Source organism: Tauraco erythrolophus, chromosome 1 (genome assembly GCF_009769465.1).
Source record: "Tauraco erythrolophus isolate bTauEry1 chromosome 1, bTauEry1.pri, whole genome shotgun sequence".
Classification (NCBI taxonomy): domain Eukaryota; kingdom Metazoa; phylum Chordata; class Aves; order Musophagiformes; family Musophagidae; genus Tauraco; species Tauraco erythrolophus.
Window position 1 is genome coordinate 37,953,105 of NC_141465.1, and position 24,108 is coordinate 37,977,212.

Below are 24,108 nucleotides of genomic sequence, written 5' to 3' on the forward strand. Positions count from 1 at the left end.
TAACAATAATTGTTTAACAGTGAATGTATTTTCAGTGCTTAATTATTCTGTTCCTCCTTTCCCACAAAAGTCTACTAACAGACCTCAGCATTTGTATCTTCTAAAGAGTACTACTTTTTTTTTTTTTTTACACTTTCTAAAAAGTTTATACAAATTTTTATGAAAAATATGCTTTCAGATAATTCACCATCAGACTTCATTCTGGAAAACTGATGAAGAACGTACTAAAATAAATGGGGCCATCTAAACGCAAATGATCATGACTTATGTTACACTTGTTTTTTTATGCAAAGAGTACACAATACTGACCACTGGTGTTTTAAAAGGGACAACTGGGAAGAAGACTCTAAACAATATACCCATTAGAAGTTAAAAATGTTATTAGGTTCTTGAGATCTCACAATCATAAAAGACAACTCTGTTGGTTTTAAAACCTTATTCTAGTCAGGAAAGAAATTAAAGCAGCAATTACATACTTTCAAATGGAACAAGGGGAAGTTGGTAGAAAAGATTTTTAATTGGTGTTCATGAAATGCAGACAACTGGTAAGAAAACAAATAATATAAATAAATAAAATATCCATGGCCAGCAAAATAAAAACAATCAGGAAAAAAATTTTGAATTTAGCATTGGGAACAAAATCTGTAGTTTATGACTATGAAGGATAAGCAAACGAACAGAAGTTCATGATATAGCATGACAGCAGAGGCAGCAGTCCGGATGTCAAACAGGTAAACATTAGTGCCCAATATTCCCACTTTGAAAGAAATATTTACATCCTTGGGAGGATTCAGAAAGACCTATTGAAATAGGGCAAGTTTTCCAGATCTAGAATATTTTTTACTTTTGTTATTTGTTGCATTATTTACCCTTTGGAAATCTGTCTCCATATATGCCTTAAAATATTACAGAAAACTGTCATGTTTACATTTGCTTTTATTTTGATGTTAATTCCAAAGATCCAAAGTCCTTGATATTGGCTGCATCACGAATACTCTTAGAAATGGGAAGAGGAATCTAATCCAACATCTCTCTTTAGACACCTTATAAGCTACCACCCTAAATAGCTAGAGGGGCTCACACTGCCACAGATGAAATAATAGAAACCTGCATGAAACACCATGAAAAACCACTGCTAACTCTCCATCAGCACTGGGCTACGCTCTTGTTTAGAGGCTGGCAACCCATCATTTAAACTCCAGTACTGTGAAGGTACATAATTAAGGACTGAAGTAACTTCTTCATTAAATATTAGAGAGCAGACAATTTTCAAATATATGGAGAGGTTCAGAAAACTGTAGCACTGTGTCCTTTAAAAGAAACCAAGCAACCAGCCTGCCTCCAAAAACGCCTCTTTGTTATGTCAGAGGTAATATCCAGAATGAAGTCAAGACTCTTTGTGGTTCCAAGTTTCTCAAATTTCAGGAAGGATAACCCTCTCAACCAGAACCATGAGAGAAACCAAGTCTAGTAGCAGAACGCACTGAAACTTTTTTGCTCTGACTTGCATTAAAATAAAGTTGTCACTGCTTAGTTGCCAGTCAGAAAGTATAGCTTTAGTACTTGTAACATTGGTCACACAATTATATAAGGCACTTGGCATGGTGACCTGAGATGTTCAACTTTCTATTTTACTCTAGCAGATCAAAAGAGCTAATGTGTTGAGGATGCTTTGTTATATAAATGTGTCAGACGTGCTCCAATGCTCAGAATGAAATCTGGACAGTGGCCAGGTAAGAACCGCAACAGTCCTTGAAGTTTCTTAGTGGTGTTCTGGGACAGGAGATTTCTGTCTCGTAGTATAGCTTTGTATCAAAAGAATTCAAAAGAAAAATATCTTGCTTATCAAATTTGTATCTTTTATTTATATATAAATATAAAGTCATTTTTCACCGTGCCATCAAAAGACAGCACTTACTCTACCAAGCTCCTTTTCGACTGACTGAAAATGTACTTTATTCATGTCTGTCATCCATTTTAATTACAACAGTTTTCGTTTTCATGTTGCATCCCTTCCTCAGTCATATAATACCAATAAACATGATAAAAAGGCACATAATCTACATTATATAACTAGTCAGTCAAATTACAAATATAAAATAGCTATTTCAGTAGCTACTTGGTTTTAATTTACTTATATTCTGGAAGCTCAGTAAGTGGTCTGTAACTTCCTGAAAGATTTACCTAAAGAACTCTGTGGTAGGATTTGATATAGAATTAATAACACATCCTTATGAGCTGTTGACCTAAGATCTCAAATGTTTCTGTCACATATGTTCAGTTAAATTTGAAAATGTAATGCCAAAAAAAGGCACCAGGACAACTGGCTAGACTTGACTGTGTGTGTACGTATGAGAAACAACATGAATATATAGACGAATTGAGAAACTACATATTTTTTTGTATATATATATAACTTTAAATACATACATAATGTTATAAAAGAATTTTACTAAAAATTATGCTTAGGGGTTTTTTTTTTGCACTCAGCTTGGGAGACTAGTAAATATGTAAGTTTATTAAAATAGCTGCTCCATTTTATAGCATAGTCCATACAGAAAATATTTTTAATGAAGCCAAAGCAAATAAAGTTTCTTTAGCAATTTAAGACTTAAGCCTAACTTTACAAAAACATCTGTAATTTGAATTTCGCAGATTTATTACATCGTATAGTTAGAAACTCAACTATGCTTTACAAAAAGGAGCTTAAAGCTTACCTGGATTTCATATAAGTGGGCGATGTGAAACTGAACTGTAAAAGTGGGGAAATCAAAATTATTAGTCTTAATGAACTACAACAACAGTATGTTTTATATCAAGAGAACGTTAAACAATGTTTCAAATTTATCAATGCAAAACCAAAGTAAATCACATTTTGAAGATACCAAAAAAGTATTTGTTTACACTGGTATTTTACACTTAAAAGTAACAGAACTGACAGAGAATGAAAGTATTCTAACAAAAGCATTAAGACTGCAAACAGATACAGCAGAAAGGCACTCCACGGATTTTATTTGTATTCTGAAACGGAGAGTCTGTTAACCTTTCAGTAAACTTAGCAATAAAATCTCTTTAAGCAGAGATGCACAACAAGAGAAAACAGGTAATATTTTCTGTACATAACAGAGTTAAGCAATAAAGAAAACTTTTATTTTCATTCAACTGCCAAGGGACAGACTAGCTGGGTTACAGAACAGAAAACTACATTATACTCTGCCAGCTTTATATAGGATCTTAAATTTAGGTGTTTGTTTTTTTTTTTTTTCCTTTTTAGGAATTGTCTTTCCCCTGTTAAACTGAACTAAAAGTGTCAGTGACAGATGGTATTCTGATGAGTACTGTAAAGCATCTTAAATTCCTCATACAAGTTGCACAGAATGCCATAATATTACTAGCAACTTTTGGAGGCAAGAAAATTGCTGGCTAGAGAAAGAAAATCAAAGTTGTGCAAGGGGAAGAGCAGAGGGAAAATTATCCTTATGCTGCTCAAATCACTAATGAAAAGGTGGAGTGCCTATCTCTAAGGCTTGAGAACTGCTAACCTAGACTAGCCATCAACTGGTAGATGGCTAAAGATAGTTGAGATGAATGCAATCGTTATTCCAGTTTGATGAGGAAAGAAATATTCCTTTGAGATAGACTTTTGCCTGATGTTCTTGAGGACTACAAGAAAGAAAAATACCTGTGTTTGAGCCAAGCTCAATTTATTTCAATTACACAGATTTCTTTCTCTTTAAGCTACAGAACAGCGTGACACAGAGGTTTACACAGGTAAATTGGAGTTCCAGGGTTTCTCTCTGGGTCACAGGGAGGGGAAAAGCTCCCTTTGTGCACTGCTTTGTCCTTCACTATTAAGAAGGTAGCCTAGTGCACTTCAGAAACCAGGTCATAATGAAATGCACCATCTAAAATTTTAATGAACTTTTTGTGTTCCTTGCTAACAGGCACATAGCATACTCATGTTCATCTCATTGTCAAACTTCACACTGCACTGATGAAAGAAAAAGCTCTGCTTTTGTTTTGGGACTTCATTATCTAAAAAAATCTCTCCTTTATTTTTTCCCCTTCATAGCAAAACCCCTTCAGTGTGAAGCTACAAAAGGAAGCCATGTCTTGCAGGGGAAAGAAATGAAAGGTGACACATTAGTGACTGCCTAACTAGAAAGAAGACAGGCTTAGAACTCAAACATTCCTGCTAGGAAGACAGTGTAACGCTGTTACTCACTCAGTCCTTAGAAAGGCAAGGGGTAGGATTAAGGCAACCTCAAGCATTGATGTGACGGTACCTGACATCCCAGGGTCAGAGCGCATGGTTCTCCTTCCGCTAAGGAGCACAGGAGGACCTGACAAAGTATCTGTCATTCCTCTTCCCTCTCTTCCTTTGGGTCTGTCAGGTACCGTGCCCAAGGCCACAGGGCAATGAAGACCTTACATGGGGCCAGACCTCTACACAAATCTGGGGGCAGAAGGGACTGTGGGGAAGACGTTACAAAGACCTTACAAAAATTCAGAGATATAGTGAAAAACGCTAAAGTTAGTGAGAAATAGTATGAACTAACATGAAATATAATGAAGAATCATACATCTGATAGAAAACAATAAAAGCCTATTGACTCAAGAAGAATTCTGCAAATAATTTTACAAAGTTATCTGTGCCTGTTTCTGATAAATGACACAGCTTTGGAGAAGACCTTGTAGCACGGCTGGCTCCTTGATACTGATACAGCCAGCAGTTTCACTCAGGTACACAAACCTCCTTTCATTATCCTTGCTGACAGAATAGTCACAATTCCATCTAGCTCTGAATTAAAGAAAAAAAAAAGCTTTTATAAAGTATTTTATCCAATGCTTCTGGAGTTAGACTTAGGAGGTAACTTAACCTCAACACGAAGAGCAGCACGAAGGTACCTTAAAAACGGAGGGTTTCCTTCATAACTGTCTGCTTTTTAATTCTTACAGACTCTAAAACATGCAGGGACATACACTTATTCTTACATACAATTCCACCAACTATGGATAAATACCTGCAGGATGGTCTGTAATAGCCTACAGTATATACTGCACATGACAGATCATGCTCTACTAAAAGATAAACATGTTCAAGTACAGATGAATATATAGTTGGCACCTAATAAAACAATCAAATTACATTTTTATTTCTTACTTCAACAGCATACAGTGATGCTAAATTTCAGCTCTATAAATTTAAATGTCATTGAAGTGATCACTGAAAAATGACAGGTTATTAAGATGCCACAAAGTTTTAAATAATTACTATTAAGCATGTGCCATGGCACAAGCACTATGCTCATAAATAAAGAAATGAACAGTCAAATAGTACGTTTCCTCCAGAACTCAAGTCTTCAGAGCAATTAATAAGCTAAGTCTCAATTTTTACTTACTCCATTTAACTAAAACAATCCACAATTCCACTGGAATATGTCTCCACTGACAGATGGAGACAGGTTTTATAGTCTCCCTCTTTGAGTACTGATTCTTTTCATTCTGAAGGATGGGTTCATTAAAAATTGATACAGTTGTGAGCATAAGACCTGAAAAAAAAATCTGCAACAAAATAAATAGAAATACTTATAGGTTACTTACTTTCAGCGTTAGACAAAGTGCAGGGATTGCAGTCAATCAAAGCTAATTGAAAATGCTGAAAAAAAGAGAATGATTTGTTTTTGAAACAAAGTAATACTAGCACTTTGGCAAATTAATAAGAATAAATCAATTTTGTACTTGAAAATGAATATGGCATTTTACCACGTGTCTTAAAGGAAACAATTTTACTTTTCTGTTCAACTATTTACCAGAGGAAAGTAAATTTTTTTTTAATGCAACGTTGCAATGCTTCTATAATGTAAGATGGCAACAGACATCTTCACAAAACAATTGAGATAGCACCTGGAAGAATGACTGCATCAAACAGATAGTCAAAATTGGAAGATACAAGTTTCCTCAGAATACACAACTGGGAACGTAGCCATGCTAGCTCATAGCCTCATGGAGATAAACATCAAAGCTCTCAATTTGTCTATCTAGAAAAAAACGAACACTCTTCCTTCAAATTGAATGATTTGAAGTATTTTTAAAAATTGATCTCTTGTCAAAAAGCACTTAAAATGAATCCCTTTACATTAAAACATGAATTCATAAAGAGTTCATAAGTTCTTACATCCTCTCCTCCAGGTGTTAAGGTAACTTCAGTTAAAACATTAAAGCTTGTTTATTTTTATCACTTTTCCTCAAGAGATATGAAAAATATCTTTTAAAACATCTTCACATTTGGAAGTTCTAAGCCAAGCACTTCACTCTTCTAGAAAGAAGGTCACACAAGCAGAGCAATGAAGTCTGTCTGCCAGAAACTCTGGATGTGAGTAATCATTTTACAAGTGTCACGCTAATTCAGCGATCACTATTTGCAGTTTGAAAAATAACCAAGTGCGTTAATATGAATGGATCAGGCATACAAACTCAAGTGTCTCTGAATTTTTCCATAAACTTTACAGAAAATTCTTACACAGTGTGGAATTTGGATTAACACATTAATTCTATAGGGAATAAGGCCTAGGAATATAGGAATCTAACAGCAAAATAAAATATTACTGTTAATAAACACAGTTATCTGCGAAACAGTTTCAGGTGGCTTCTAGTACACAAAACATTACTGATGCTTCAGTATATTTTATTTTGTTAGCACAAAAACAGTAATTTAGCTCTGGCTGTTCAGGATGCCAAACTAGGTGACATCAGGAGCTTATTAGTGCAGCTAGGAAGGAAAAAAAAAAAATCCTTATCAATGGATTTATACGCAACTCACTTTTGGTATAGTCAGATTCAGAGCTACTAGATACTACATAACTTTCCTCATGGTCCTAATAATACCTCATGTATAGCATGTCTATATAACATACATATCAATGATTTATAAGAAAAGTTTAACAGATCACTAAATTTCTAAATAAACATTTTAAACAGCAAAATTACTAGAAAATTAACATATTATCCATAGCAAAGCATAAAAGAATGCTGACACTCTCATGAGCTCTGCGAGGCAGTGACACAGCTTACCTCCTCACTTACTTCTATCAACATAATTTGTAATACATAACAGCTTTTTTTTAAAAAAAAAAAACAACAACAAAACGCTCAAGTCAAATGATAACACAAATTTTTGATTTTTAATGAACCTTTTAGCAATATCACTCCTAGAAGACAGCATGGAAAACAATGAATTCACATATACATTACTTGTACAGTAACTTCTAAGCCTTAGAGCAAGCATTAAATAATAGTTTATAAATATTAAATATTAGCTTATTTCTCTGCCTTGCCTGTTCCTTTTCCTAGTGTTCAGCAGTCAGAGAACTTAAAATCTCCCCTCACTTACATTGCAATGCAGGTTGTGTGCCTCAGAGACATCCTTTAGTCGGTTACCATAGTGATTCTACTAAGCAGGCAACTTAAAAAAAAAAAAGACTAAATAAAAATAAAATGCTCTACTTTATATTGCATTTTGCCAGACAAAATAAGAAAAAAAAAAAGGAACGACCTGTATACTTTGGCCTGTACATTGATTGTACCAATCGAAACAGTACAAAATCTGTTTTGCACAGATGTGTCATCTTGCATTGTCACTAACAATTAATATGAAAAGATAAAACAGAAAGGAACAGATTTGCTCTCACCTAGCAATGCTATTACAAAAAATAAGCAGATCTAAAGAGAAACGGTTGAAAACTGTTCTGTAGCAGCTTTTCAGAAGGGTTATCGCAGTGAGACTCACTGAGAGAAAGCAGGAAACCATATAAGAAAATCTAACCATTTTAATATTTAAATATGCCAGTAGTATCAGTGCTGTACAGTAAAAAAGGCAGGTATATTCTCAGCAATGCCTCCTAAAAAATCTAAATTCTTACTGCTACATTAGCTGACTTTTACATGTCAAAATTGATATTCTGAAAATTTTGTAAGAGTAGTACATTTCTGCCTGCACTGTTCACAAATCTACAATCAGTAAAGAAATGGATAAGCCAAAGCCCGTAACTACAGGAAAATAAACCATCTGCACTAAACAATTATCACACAGCAACACACAAAAAACCCAGAACCTTTCAAACCAAGAACCTTTGAAATGCACATACACAAGCAAACCTACACCTCTACCCAAATAAATAATACATAGCTCCCTGTTACGTATTCAAAATCAGACCAAAAAAAAGCATGCATGCATTCTAACACATAAAACTCATCAGCCAAAAGCAGATCCACTAATCGCAATTACCAGAACCAAAAATTTAAAAAAAAAAAAAAAAAAAAAAATCGTAATAATTCCCAACTTCCATTTCTGCACCAAACAGAAGCGGCTAGCAAACATCTGCACCTCTCTCAAATATTGCAGTACTGAAGCTGGCTACTGCTGTGTGAAATAGTTATTATGCAGGAGAGGCCGCTGCAGTTCAGAGACGACATACAATACCTCAAGGCAGACAGCAGTCTATAGAAATTCAAATCCCGAGTAAGAGGATTTACCTAGAAGGCAGTGTTCTGAATGTTAAAAAGTAACAGGCTCTCTCCAAGAGCTGCAGCTCAAGTCATAATATACCTTGATTTGTAGCCATCTGTAATTGCACAATTATCTACAGCCTATTTTGTCTCCTCTGGAGTCCTTGACTTGCCTCGGATTGTGGCAACAATTCCGAAAGTAACCTTTCCAAGGATCAGAAGGACAGCGGACTGCGTATAAACACAACTGAGGAAAGCACTATGTCTGGTAGTAAAATAACAGTAATCTGACACAGATTTAGGTAACTCAGTGTGTTTTCACTACCAGAATTAAACACCGATTCTCCTAACAAATTAGTCCTGTACAATTTAAGGGGCAAGTACCCGGGTTTTTGTTGCTGCTTTAATCAATAAATGACCGACACAAAAATAACCGTTTTCTTCTCAGTGCAAGATTTTCAGTACTCTCTCTGTTTACAGCCAAGCCTGCGACCTCAAAATAGTGATTCTACTCCCTCCTCCTCTCGAGGATGACATTACCAAGTTCAATAGCTCTCAGTTCTGCGTTTATCCAGCAAGCCCGGCGAGCCATCGTTTGAAACCTGACAATTCTCACAGACTTACCATGAAGGAAAGCTCCATCATGACTCAGTAATAATTCTGTCAGGAGATGGCTTTTTCTGCCTGTGTGACCTAGGTGTGATGCCCATGCTCCTCAGAGCAGCCTTTGTTCGGATAAGTAGGACAGAGCAAGCCTTGCGTAAGGGGCCGTGGCAGAGCGCCAAGCCTCCATTTGCCAGGCACGTCCGGGGCCAGGGGAGAGGGTCAGGAGAGGACGTGCGACACGTGCCGCTACGTCGGCTCTGTGCCCCGCTTCCCCAGCGCCTTCCGAATTCGGAACAAATTCATCGCGGAAGATGAAGGTCTGTGCAGCGTAAACACTCGGTTACTTTTGCCCAACGTTCAAATTAAAGAAACAAAAACCCTCAAGACTGAGGAGAACTGCTACATGGACAAGGCAGAAGGAAGCTGCTTGAGGGCAGAAGAAACAAAGGTCACACATAGACATAAACTGAGTAACAGCAGTATGTTCAGAAGAATTCCTTGTTTTGACTAGTTGTATCTGGTAAATTCTTTTTGAACAGAAAGACCAACATCTTATACAGTTCACCAGAGTGTTTTTTTCACAAAGCTATCTTAATACGTTGCCTGCACGGTTTATCATTATTTGTGCATCACCACGATTTAGCTGTCCCTGCGGCACAGCCTGACGGACAGCTAGCAGCAATAAAATGCCGTAGGGAAAGGGGCTGACTGGAAGCTTGCCCCCGCTGCTGCATCACCAGCATCACCGCGGAGCTGAACTGCACCGAGCTGGGGTCGTTTCAGGACCTGCAGCACTGCTTCCACCTCCTAGGTTGATCTGAAAGCACAGGATAATCCTTGCTGGGTAGCTGTGGCTACCTAGTCAGTACCCATGGCTAGCTATTATTGCGTGCCCTGAAGGCCAACTTTTCAGTTACAGTCACAGCTATTAAAATGGACTAAGATCCACCTCCCACAAGGAGAAGGCCCGCAAATGAATTAAGCGTACCAGCACCAATACTCATTAGCTTAAATGCTCAACTTCCAGGTCAACTATTTCTCTTCTCGTGGTTTGTTCTCCCCTCTCTCCAATGACGGAATATGCCACACCGCATGTTAATTCAATTTTAGCATTTACTCCTCTTTGTAATCACATTTCTAAAATACACCTACAGTTTTCTTTTACAGGAAAACTCCAAAATGATTCAAAAACTAAGTAAGAGAACAAATATTGACAGGACAAGGGGCAATGGCTTTAAAATGAAAGAGGGTAGATTTCAATTAGATATGAGGAAGAAATTCTTCCCTCTGAGGGTGCTGAGGCAGTAAACAGGTTGCCCAGAGAAGCTGTGGATGCCTCATTCCTGGAAGTGTTCAAGGCCAGGTTGGATGAGGCTTTGAGCAACCTGGTGTTGTGGAAGGTGTCCCTGCCCATGGCAGAGGGGTTGGAAGTAGATCTTTAAGGCCCCTTCCAACCCTCACCATTCTATGATTCTACTAAAAAAAAAAAAAAACTACAAAAACCCCCACAAAACCCCACTCTGTAGGCCAGGCTTTGTGATACCGTGATTCACTGTCAAAACCAGTTGCAGTAAAAACTCTCTTGCAGTTTGACTGAAGTGCCATGCTGTGTTAAAAAACGTTCATGTTTTTGCTTCTTGTATATGTCTCTCCAACATACACATACATAAACTACAAAGACTTAGAAATGTCATTCCCAAATTATGTTTTCCAACCACTTATATTTTTATTAAAATAATCTTTTGACTAATTTTATCTTGCTTTCCACAAAATCCTTTTTAGGTGAAATGCTTGACATCCTGGATATCTACCCTGCAATAACTAAGGCCCTTTGTTCTGGTTTGGTTTTTACCTAAAACGTCACCAATTAATTTCTGGTAGATTTACAGACATATAACTAGGCATAAGAAATTAACACTTCTCATAATTGTATATATTTAGTTGACTAGTTAATTTTTCTTTAATAATTAAAATGAATACATAAGGTTTCAATTTAATATGTTTAAGCTTAAAAATTATTAATTAAGCACATATTAAAGATAACTAGGTTGTGAAATAGCACTTGAAGCTTTTTTCAAGGCAAATTTTCACTTTCCTAAATCCATTTTTACATAATACTTACAAAAAAATAACCTAAAAAATGAACAATATGTCTATAACGGCTACATGTTAGCATACAATAGCTGCAGTAGCTAAAAATATCTTTCATAAAGAGATTATATATATGACAGAAGAATTATTTGAATAAGTGATGGAAAAGTGTCTGACTGACTATAAATAAGTACGTTGAGCTGTTCATCTGTGTATTAGTATTTATTTTTTTGGTATTTCATGCATATTCATGTAATTCATGAATATTTCCCAATAAATTTAAATTCCTTTGCAGCCTTTTTCTTATCCTAATATAAGCAGTATGTCTTAACATTGGTAACAAATGAGAATCTTTACGAAATTAATTAAAAAATCAAAATTATATTTAAATTGATGATTTATGGGCAAGATCAAAGCAAAAGCCTGAAGCGAGCTACTAGGAGAGCTGTTTTGTGTATAAATAAGTCAGTAAAATTTCTAAAAGTGAAAGGCACAATCAGTACTTCTACTAAAAGGCAGATAATGGAAAACATGAGAAATTTAGTTCTCAGTCTTCTAAAGGTTTTGTTGCTGGGTACAAGATGCATCTGCAACACTTGAAAAACAAGCAAAATTGTCAAAGCACAACATAGCTTGGTTTGCCATAAAATAACGTGCTTGCATCCAGAGTTCCTACAGACTGCCCATTACAAAAAAAAAAAAAAAAAAGCAATTCACCACCAAAAAAACCTCAAACAAAATCACAGAATCATAAAATGGTTTGGGTTGGAAGGGACCTCAAAGATCATCTACTTCCAACCCCCCAATCAGACAGCCCCTCAGAAAACCAAACCCACAGAAAATCTCCCACCCACCCACTGTTCCCTCAATGTTATCATTCTAATAAAAATGAAAAACTGAGATTTTTTTTTTTCCCCCTTAAGTAGTCTATCAGCAAACAATGGAGTGAACTGAATTTTACATTCAAAAGGCTTTCAGGATTGCAGCCCTAACTCACTACCGAAAGCACATGATGATACTTCAATGCCGCCAAACAGAATGAGCACCAGATGGAAGACTGGTTTTGCGTACCTGTCATTTCCAATGCAACCCAACTATTAAACTAAATAATAAAAAAGCTGTAATTTTTCTTTTTTTTCCTCAGCTTCCCTTTTATGCATGTCAGTGGTCCCACACAACACAGCTCCCTCTTCATGTTCTATGCAACTCTGCATTCAGCTTATGGCTGGACAAGAGGCATGGGGTTGCCCAACGTATAGCAACTCCTGTGTGGATGGGACAGTTCCCTTCATAGCAATTTTTCATGTCCCAACAGACCAGACCCGTGACCAGTGATTTGGTGCCTCCGTTGCAGATCAAGCCAACCAGATCACCTTGTCCTCACAGCTTGCAGAGCTCAAAACAGCTCTGGGGAAACATGTTGTGCAGGAACGTTCTAGGAACTTCTCTTTGATGTTTCATTATTTCTGACATATTTGCTAGGAACTGGTTAAGATTCAAAAGTACTGAAGAGAAGAACTGAGACGCATGCACGAGACAGGATGATTACACACATGCATGAAAAAAGGAGACTAAAACTGAAAAAATATATTCAATAAATAGGAGAATCACTAGGATAGCAAGTGACATGCCAGAAATAATGTAGCACATAGTCAGAAGCTTAAACATATTTTCCAACTATATTTACCAAAACAATAAAAAGATATATTATATTCCTAGAGATCTTGCTTTATTCTCTTTTCAGATCATCATGGTGCCACCACAGCTAACACCATCAAACACAGTATTCCTAGTGTTGTTTGTAGGAAATGGCAAGCAGAAAGGGGGCAGCAGGACACGTAGTGAAGTGTGAAAAGGTTAGGACTGTGACGTAAACCTTAATTGTATGCTGCTGCTACAGTAATCAATAATAAAATATGCCCTCCTTCCCCAAGTCATTGACAGTTGATTTTGGAATTAATTGTACTTTTCTGATGAAAGGGGCAATTTCAGCTTCCATGCATCATCTCTGAAGGTAACACAGCCCTAACTGTCAGCTTACACAAGGACTGTTTTCTTTTCAACCAGAAGGGCCACTTTTCTTTTTCTTTAATGTAAACCTGAAGGCCAAGCAATTTTCAACAGCACTGGTGTTCTTGCCAGAGTTTATGGCAATGGGATAACGGAGCAGTCAAGGGTTCTCATACTAATTTGCAAGTCTTAACTGCAGCAATGTTAAAAACACGCAAAAGCAGTAATTGATTTTGAAAAAAACATTGAGAGTTGATTTTTATGCTTGTTAAACAGCACTCCAGTAATTATCTTGATCATCAACATCTTAAAATAGTAAAAATTAATTTTGTGCTTAAATTGCTTACATAAAATATAGATGATTTATGTTAATGGTCTAAAACTGTGAAAAAACATGAAATGTATGACCTTCAGACTTCCATCTTCCCCCTCTGCCTTAAGACTCTTACTGACAATGACTCATCTGTTGGCAATGGTTTATTCTTAGCAATTACAGACTTAACATGAATGTTTAAATACCATCAAAAATATTATGATATTTCAAAGCACATTAATGTAACGTTGGTACAATCTGTGAAATCCAGAACAGTCACAAGCGAATACCAGATGAAAAGTTACTTCCACTTTCTCCCTCAATGTTAAATAGGAAGCTCAAACTGGGCTACGAATTACATTAGACAGAGCCCTGGGGAAAGCGTCTGTGCTCAAGGCCAGTCACTAGCAGGCTGGATCCTAAACTCCATAACCATCCTTTAAAAACCTGGATCCTTTTGAAAAGGTCCACAAAACCAAAAAAAAAAAAAAAAAAGGCACAACTGTGTCTTTCATTATTTTGGGTTACTTATCTTTCTTTTGTGAAGAGACGAGACATTCAGTCTCACAGAGCGAGACAGACATTCTGTGAAAACACCGTCACACTCTATCATCATATCTCTTCCTCATTTTGTTCTCCCCATGCTTGAGCATAACCACTGCCCCAGCACTTCATTTTGTTCTCTTCACTAAGGAAGTATTTTCTGACTTGCCTCTCATATTCTTGTCACTCAAGAGTTCTGGCTTAAGAGGTTTTTTTAAATTTCAACTCCTGGATCAGTCAGATTAGCTTTTAAAGAAGCTACTGACCTGCTTCTTCACTTAGCCTACTCCTCAATCGATATATTCTGATGTATAAACTGGTATGTTTCAATGAGTAACACTTTGTTTTCAAACAAAGTAGATCAGTCTGAGGACTCTACACTAAATCAACGGCTGAGCTAAACTGAGAACAGCTGAAATTGTTTAAGACGGAGCGATTTGCCCCACTGGGTCTGTTCTTTCTTGGTCCTCACCATTATTCTCTGCTAAGGATTGTAACCTCCATAGCAAAGGAAGCAAACCAGAAACTCTACCTTAGGTGTTTCAGTAGATAATTCCAGAGTAGAGTTTCGTGTTATGTTTTGCACAAGAAGGGAATACTGCCCCCTCCTTCCCACTCACATACTCCTGCCATCTACCTTGCACAGGATCTAGCAACGGGGTAATCTCAAACTGAACTGGTTCAGACTTCCAAACCACCTCAGTCTGCAAATGAGAAAAAAAAAAAAAAAAAAAAATAAAAACAATAAACACAATGCAGCAGAGGGTGCCACATAATGCAATCAGGATTGCTAGGTGGAAAATCAGACAACCTTTTAGCAACAACCTGCAGTTATATGGATTTGAGGACAATGTGAAACTATCCTTCATGCAACGACCCCCCCCATCATGTTCATTTCATCATCCTTTTTAAGATCTTCACTCTGCTCCAGGGTAAGCTGGTTTTGCTGCTGTCATTTGTTTTCTTAAGTGACTTAACTACACTGCACATAAAAGCAACAGAATCATGATCATTTTGCATTACAAAAGATTAATTTATTTCTGTTTTTAAAATAAGTCTTTGCTGTTTTTCCCATTCGCAGTTGATGTATTGAAAAGTAAAAGTTTGGTATACTCAAAATCCTTGTGATAAGTGAACTTTTTATTTTGTGAAAATGTGAAGATCAAACACAATAAATTATTCAGATTGAATTTTCGTAGTATCTATTTAAATACTTGATTCAGTGATAGAATTACATATTTCATGACACAGCAGGAAAAGTTTATTTATTTCTTGATCAATTTCTTCTATTAAAAATTAAAATGCACAAGTTCTTTCCACTACTGTCTTTAAAAACAAAACCAAAAATATACTACTTCAGCACTTTTTATTCCCTATGTATCACAACAACAGATAATAAATCTGTGCTTCCCATAGGAAAAGTGCGTCCCATCATTACAAATACTGAAAGGAAAAATTGAGATTAACACTCTACTATTTCAAATCTTGGACGACAATTCTGATAACCTCACAAATAAAACTTCCAGGAAAACAATCTGCCAGGAAAAGGAAGCCACAAGATGCTTGGAAACAAAACAGTTAATATTCTAAGTAGTTTTAGGAGAGATTAATGTGTAGAAACATGTTTATAAATTACACTTAATTAGAAATTACAGAATTCTCAGCCCTGAAGGTGTATTTCCAAGCAATGAAACTTTGTTGAAGAACACTTCCTTTTTCCAAGACACAGATACTTATATTTAGAGATCAGGAAAGAAAGAACATGGGGATAGAGTAGAAAATGGAAAGAGGAAAAAAAATGGGCAAACATGTTGAATGCAGGAAGATAAATGACAGACTACAATCAGAGACCAAAAAAGAATGCAAGCAGTAAACAAATTTAAAGGAGTACAGAAGAAACAAAGTACTGCATTAACACAAATAATTTCTAACTGATTAGCCAGAAATCGTTGCCTTAGAAGCTGACTCTCAAAACAGGAAACAAAAGAATGATTAACTGCTAGAAAAGTAGAAATTATATTTAAAAAAATGGTATGAGAATGTTATTTTGCATAAAAGCTCTCTATTTTAATGATTTTTACAAACGTCCAGTTTACAATAGTGCAGCGGGAGTGGAGTGGGGGAAGCGGGGGGGGGGGGGGGGGGGGGGGGGGGGGCGGGGAGAGAGAGAAAGAACACTGAGAAATCCAAGGTCCTAATTCTAATCTTTTTTCCCTCTAACCTTCTGTACGTTCTCAGCCTCCCCTCAAAATGTACTACTTTAACGAGAGCTCTATACCAAATTTTTGATCTGCTGGCGTACCAGTGCTCATCTATAGTTCTGCTGGGCTTTTCTGAGTATTTCTAGCACCTAACACACTTCAAATCCTACCCTTATTCTGTCTTGAGACCAAGATACTTCATACTGATGCACTTCTATTTCTAAAGCAGGTAGTATTTAACTGCTATATGCTTAGGTACTCCTTGCAGTTTTAAGACGTAACACAATGTGTAACAAATGTTAATTCAATTTGAAAGGACTTAAACCTACCTTTAAACTAGACTCATAGTCTGTGTTCACTTTGAACATAAGCCCAAGTCGCAAATGAATTTCCTTGGCTCGACAAAAGCTGGGATCAACATAAAGCGCCTCCTGAAATGCTTTAATTGCCCTGAAAGAAAAGCAGAAATTAAAAAATTATTTTTTATTGAAGTATTACTTTATAATCAATGTTATTTATATGACTAGTAGAAAGTGGATCAGAAAGCACTGTTACAGAAGAACATATCAAAATAATGGGTTACATGCAATGTTTTTGGTGCATGGCTTTTGATTCTTCAAGGACTGAGTAATTTTGTACTCTAGATACTCAAATAGACCAGGGTATCTAATCTTTTCTATTAATTTAGAGAAACTAATTTGCTGCACGATATACAGTAGTTTCTGCTATTTCAGAAAGGATGACTCAGGGATCAGTAACAAAATTAGCACAACTATAGAACAATACAGTGATCATTCAAGTCACAACCAACTGCTAGGTTGCTTTTGATTCCAGGTCGTGCAGACCCCTGCAAGCAGCAGCAGAACAGAAGGCCTAGAAGGACAGATCACGCACATCTCTTCCGACTGCACCAACCTGCTCCATCTGCCAACATTTTCCTCCCTTTCTTAGGACCTGCACTGTCTAGGGACTCAGCTAATACCTATTGCTCCATTACTTTCCAGTCACTCAGCTACCTCCACAAAAACAGAGATACGAAAGCCTGCACCTCCTCCCATTGTAACTTGTTTTCATATTCCCATGATAGGTGAAGATGGCTCTGATTCTATTGCTTTAGCTTTACATCCTTTCTACACATGCCTCTGTTCATGATGGCACTGTACCAGAAAAAAAAAAACAAAACACCAAAAATGCTAAGTCACAACTGTATCTTGGAGAAGAAAAAAATGTGATTGTAAACTGGACTGGTTTGCCTCTCAGGCCAACTGCATAAAATTAGGACAGCTGAAATGCAACTAAAAGGCAACAGATTTAAATTCACAGAAGAATTGAGAACGAAGCTAAGACTCATCGTGTTAGTTCCCCTGAAACCCAATGACAGGTTGAAACTAAAAACCTCCAAACACATTTCTGCTCGTATCATGACAGAGCTCAGAATCAGTTTCACTTAGGGTAGGATTCGAGCACCGAGGTCAGGGAGCCCAGTCTTGTTTGCTGTCCTGGGCACCCCAGAGAATGACACTGAGCAGACAAATGACAGGCAAGACTGTGGGCAGAATTGTACCCACTGTGGAGCAGCACAGGGACACTGGACAGGAAATACCACGCAATGTTTAGGCAAATTGATTTCATTCCTACTTGCCAAGTGCGGTATTATTTATAAGGACAAAAGGTTAGCAGTTGCAATGGGAAATTCAATAAATATTTTTCATATACTTTTTTATTCACAAAACACATAAATGATCGTTTTTTAATCCATCAGCAAAAACACTACTTCTGCTCCAAAATTCTTACAGGCTCTTTCTCATTCTTGATGGCAAAGAAAACCAAAGACACAGAACTTCCTCTAGACAATGCAACAAAACTGTTTGTACCTAAAGTGTTATTACTATGACTTGTTTAATAGAACTTAAGAGCACATGGGCTTAAAAAAATATTAAAAATAACAATAAAAAAAAATTATTCTGGAACTGAAGCTTCCTCTATTATAAACTTTCAGAAAGGCTTTCCTCACCTGTACCCTACTTTTCTGCTTACACAAGGAAAACGAGGAAGTGAAGCACACAAAAGGGACAAACTTGCACTGGCTAAGCAGTCTCTCACATCTCATCTAAACACTCCTGGAATAGTATGGGCGGTGACAAATCACACACCTCAGTATCTACATTGAAATTATAAGAAACAAAGATCCATGTCTCGTAACAGTATGCTCATCATCATCATCTACAAGATCACCACTCAAACTGGAAGGCCAAAGACCGGCCCGATCATTAAATATTGGCACGTTTTAAGCTATGCTTTTGTTATGCCAAAAGCATAGATTTTTATTATTGTATATTTGCAGTTCTTGTCTTAACGCTAATATGGTACTCAGTATGTTAGCTACTGGTATTTAAAATCCAGTATCTGCACCTTGTTCATAGGCAGTATCCTAAGTTCCAAAAAGGGAGAAAACCAGCATCTACGGTCCATATCAAAGGGAAGACGATCAGGAATAAAGACTTTGCAGTTCTAGACCACATGGGAGATTGCGACCATGCTCTTATCTAGTTTGTGAACTTCACATTCTTCACATTTTAGCTAGCTTGCTTCGTCAGAAAATAGTATTTTCATATTTCCCCTATGTCATCCTCAGTCACAAAGATCACTGAAACGTGAATTTCTAAAAAAGCTTAAGAGAAACTGCAAGAGGCAGAAATATTTTTACAGTTTCTTGCTTACTGAACAGAAATATCATTCGTTGCCACAGCTGAGCAGAGTTAAACAAATCCACAAGTGTAACAGGTAACTTTTAAGGACATTTTTGAATGTATACTGTCATTCATTCAAAAGAACAAGAACATTGCCTATCTTAGTCTTTCAGAGAAGCACAGCACTTAAAAACCAGTAAAACTATAATCAATGGACAACATGAAGAGACTGTGTCACGTTTAGCAAAGAACCTGCTAGTCTCAGACAGCCCCCGTGAGGTTTGCGTGAGGTTTATCTGTGTGCAGACGACACAGCAACATCATTCACCCTTGTCTGAGCTGCTCGTGGAGTCAGGTTCAACACTAGTAGTTATTATGAGTCTTTGAGATAACATTATAACTCAACACAATTTCCCAATGCACAATTTTCCAATGAAGACAAGCCCAAAATGTATTACGAAGGAAGAAAATTTGTAGGACAAGACCTTCGTTCCACTAGACACAATCTATGCAGGAAGTAATAGCATTCTTTTCAACGTGTTTTGATGGACACTTGGAAAAATACAGCAAATAAACCAACTCAAAACAAACATCTCTGTACCCTTTTACACACTGTTTGAGTTACCATGCTAACAGCTAAATACTACTACTACTAATAATAACAACAACAACAATAATAATCATCTAGCTGTACATTTCAGTTGTATTTGATCACTCCCAAACTGATGGTTTCAGGAGGAAAGGCAGAGATGCTTTAAAAGCATTATTTCCTTGAAAGCTTGAATCATTCAAAGGGACGTAGTCAGGGAGCAATGATTGTTCCCATCCCTTGCATTGATTCGGCAATGCAATGGACACACTGGTAGAGGGTTTGGTGGAACACTCTCCACTCGGAAGTTTTCTTTCAGTTTCTAATACATGATGGATTTACATTTAAGAGTGAATCCACATGCACTCAAAATGTTAGGAAACTCCTGAGTGAGTGTCTTGCATGTTAAATTCTGTATCCTTGGATGCCATAATAAAAACCAAGACAGAATTCTGAAAGGTAATATAAATTTAAACCTATAATGAAGCATAATTACATCAGTAAATTAAGGGGAAAATGTTGTAACAATACACCATATATCCCCAATGCAGCTTTTCTCACTAAAATCAGGTATTTTATCTTCTCCATTAAAAATATTGGCCTGCATCTTACTTAACTGTAGTGTTAATTCTATATTGATTACACAATTTGTAGTTTTTCCAGGATGACCATCACCAATAATAACAAATACAAATTACTTCCACTACTTCTGTAAAAAAGGGCATCATCAAAATTACACGAATAAAGTGATCTGAAAGGCAGCATTCTCAACAATTTATACCAGTCGTAGGTGCTCATGCCTAATTTGATAACTTCAGTCTGATTTTAAACAGTCAGTAGAATTTTCATAAAATAAAACACTCAAACTCTGTAAAGACGTTTACCTATTAACTCTTACAGACAGACAAGCAATTCTACACCATAGCTGAATTAATATTGATCTAATTTTGCCTATAGGAAACATTTAAACAAAACAGCAATGCGCTCAAGATTGCAGGACACATCAAGAACATCGACTGCAGTAAAAACTCTAATTTTATTTTGAGGCTGCCTGTTTCCTAGTGCTATGCCCAGAACTCCAGACTTGGTTCCTTACTACATCAATAGCAAAACATCTGCAACATCACTGACATCTATTTCAGATGTAAGTGGTCAATAACACTCAACACAGATGGCATCAGGGCTTGGTACAAGATGGTACAACACAGAAGGAAGTGGACATGAGAAGTGGAAAGTAGGAGCAAATGTTGCAGTAGTAAAGGGAAATGAGAGAAAATGTGGCCCAATGTTGCCAACTGCAATCCTTCCTGGCCCATCTCTTCGCCTGAGTTGTGCCTTCCAGATACAGCAAGAATCACTTGATCTTTGCTTGCACTGAAACATCGCTAATCCCATTTCTGTCCTCTGCCCAAGCCTACATCCCAAAAGATACGGGTCTAGGCAATCCAAGGCATCCAAGTTACTCAAGATGTTTTCCCTCAAAGCTCTTCTATGGAGTGACCAAAACCAGAAGAGCAGATGTAAGATATAAGCAGATATAATAGCTTGATGATCTGTCACATATAAGCAAGGTTTGCCTTAAGAAGCTAACAGCTTCCTTCAAAGATGACGGCACACAGCCTTCCTCAAGGAAGTTGTTAGACTCCATCACTAATTAACTGGCCTTCACACACAGACAGAGCTTTTCATTTTAATCCTTTAGCAGACTAAACATAGATTACTCCAAAGGATAAATCATCGAATGAAGGGCTGGGAACTCTCATACTGCAGAAATAAACGATCGTCATCTAAATTCAGCAAGAAACTACTTTCCGTTTGTTCTCTGAAGATACTGACAGCCACCTAGTCAGAAACAACTTTGGTTGAGCCTACTAGAATATATCTAAATTAAATAAGAATTTTCTCCAAGAATGGGAGCATTTCTACTAACAGGCAGAAAAGGTTATCTAACACTCAACAAAATGGGAGAGCAAGACTGGAAAACAGACACAACGGAGGATGAAAACCACCTCTGGGCTTACATTTTACATAGTGCTGCTACAGTAACCCAGAAAAAAAAAAAAAGACACAAATCTATCAACTTCGAATCAAGAGTTCCAAAATCAATACTGCAGCTATCTTTCCACCCACTCATCTATACAACAATGTCTACCACTATGAAAGTGAAGAAAGCAGCTGAATCATAATTAATAGAAGATTATATTAAGCATTTAGTGAACTCTTGTAAGACTTTTATTGGAAGGTTTTACTTGAATAGGCTGTGAATAAAATCAGCTTTGAACTAGGCAAAAAAATATAATAAAATAGCATCAATTTAACTATTAAGAAATTAACACTCGCACATATCAAACAAAAAACATGAAAATCAGAATAAGCCTACGAAATAAATGAACATAACATTATTTTAATATATCAGGAAAAATACTTGATGCAGCTGGAGTGAAACTTTCTTCTTATTATTCTCTATCCTCTTTCAAATTTCTGACCACTTATTCTAAGCCTCACATTATTTCCTAGCCTCACTAATGAAAACAATGTGAGGCTACAATGGACGAATTTCTATTTGAAACTCATAATCACAGTTTGAACATAAACAAAATGTACACATACAGCAGTCAGGACACTGCAATTTCATGAAATACTTTTAGAGTCTTTAGGTACAACTTCTCTGTCCATAGGGCTAGAACAGTTGAATGGTTACATATTTTGAGAAGCAAAGTCTTCAAACATTTCTCTACAACAGCAGCTGAGAGTAGGTTTTTTCCAGCACTAGCAGGTATTACGCGTTTTCATCAATCCAAGAAGTGGTTTGATATACAATCAAAGAAAGATAAGACAACAAAAGAGAAAGTTAATTGACACTTTGTTAATGATTACAATTAGTATGTGTAGTCTACATGTGCATTCCCATTTTATATACCTAAAGAAATAGATATATAGACGCAGCACTTGAAACCTGAGAAATATTTGACAAAGCAGTATCTATACAGTGTGTGGTTAAATTCTGCCCTCCTTATGAAGGTATCTACGAACATCAGACCAGCTGAAAGGACTCTGACAGAAGAGGGAAAGAAGCATCAATACAAATGTGCATCTTGAAGATCACGAATGAGTGGTAAGCAAGCTGTTTTTCTTCTCTCAAATTATATCCCTCCTGGACTTTCCATTGCAGGTGTTTCCAAAGCAGGAACTCCACAGACTGCCAATTACCAGTACAACATCACTGTCAGTTGGGTGAATCTCAGAGCCTTTCATGCAAACCACAGCCTCTGGACTATTTCATCAAACGCTGTGTGCCATCCACAATGGCACAAACGACTGAAACACCTGGAGGCGTGCAGAGCAGACGCGGCGAAGTAGTCCAGTGGTTGCTATCTGCATGACGGGTGGGGTGTTCCCACACCAGTGAAGGAGGTCCCCACTAGGCAATTTGCATTCCTACACACCCTGCTACCCACTTGACTACTCTGTGTGTGGAAGAGCCCAGTTCCTTGGGTCTGCCAATCACTGACACAAACAGCTTGAGAACCATCTGAAGGATCTGGTCCTGCTGGGGGAAAAAAATAAAACCAAACAACAAAAGCCAACCCACTCAAAGATAAATTTTGCTGTGTTACTAACAGCTTGCCCCTGAGAAAAAAAATAATATATGTATCGAGAGAGGAAGCAAATAAAGGGCAAAGAACGGACCTTGACAGCACAAGACTCTCCTGTTCTCATAGGCAAACAGCAACCACCATAAACCAATAGTTTCTCGGGCAGATAAATAAGGTGTGCAGTACTGAAGCTTGTCACACGAGACTACTGAAAACAAGTTAAAATTCCACTGTAGACTTGGGTACTTTAAAAGCAGTTTGAACAGCTGCTTTACTATTTCAGGACAACTGTGACAAGAGCAAAACTTCATTTTCTGGAAAAAGATGAGAGAGAATGACAGCCAGAGAGCATAAGAGAGAAACCAGACTCCTACAGCTCAAGTAAATGGTCCAACGGGATTGGCACTAAGGCCATCTTACAGGTGATGGCAAGTTTTCTGTGTTTTCCTGTAGGTATGTGGAAAAGAATGCTCCTGCCTTGCTGAAGCCTTCAAAGCACATCTAGGAGAAAAGTGATTCTCAGGTGTCTGGAGGCCTACATAGTGACCATGAGATGGGATGCAGTACCATAGATGACAACTGAGGGCTATCTTCTGCTGTCTGCTTGGCCTTTGGAGGGTTGTGGAATTCTCAGCAGCAGCAGAATGGGATATGGAGAGCCTGCTCAATACTTTTATGTTGCAGATGGAGGTGCTGCACTCTCCCAGTGGGGAATGTATATGTTTGTTCCCTGTTGCCCATTAAATGTCTTTACCTGAATTAGGTAAGAATAATCAAAGACTGCAGCTGCCTTCTTGATGTCAAGATCCAATTTTCAATCAGAGTTGAAGACAGGAAATAAGCTTTTTGTGCTGAACTCCCATGCTCCTGTTCCGAGGAGTCAAACTTACACTAAAAAATTCCAACGCATAGAACTTACAGAAGTGCCAGGATGCAGCAGTACAACTAGACTGGGCAGGCT

At 37.2% G+C, this 24,108-nt stretch overlaps 1 protein-coding gene across 13 annotated transcripts in view; it reads right to left on the minus strand.

Annotated features, from left to right (window-relative positions):
- The window catches only part of KDM6A (lysine demethylase 6A), a 163,648-nt gene that overhangs the window by 57,088 nt on the left and 82,452 nt on the right, over positions 1–24,108 (minus strand). For 12 of the 13 annotated variants that reach the window (XR_015222408.1, XM_086618527.1, XM_086618523.1 and 9 more), the window contains exons 6-8: positions 16,602–16,722; positions 5,605–5,659; positions 2,718–2,752 (exon numbers count right to left, since the gene is read on the minus strand). Coding sequence is in view for 12 of the 13 variants with exons in the window: in XM_086618527.1 (XP_086474653.1) it covers positions 2,718–2,752; positions 5,605–5,659; positions 16,602–16,722 (211 nt within the window). In the remaining variant the exon portion in view is untranslated. Of the gene's footprint in view, positions 1–476; positions 543–2,717; positions 2,753–5,604; positions 5,660–16,601; positions 16,723–24,108 lie in introns of all 13 variants that reach the window. The other variant, XM_086618447.1, reaches the window with a different exon arrangement.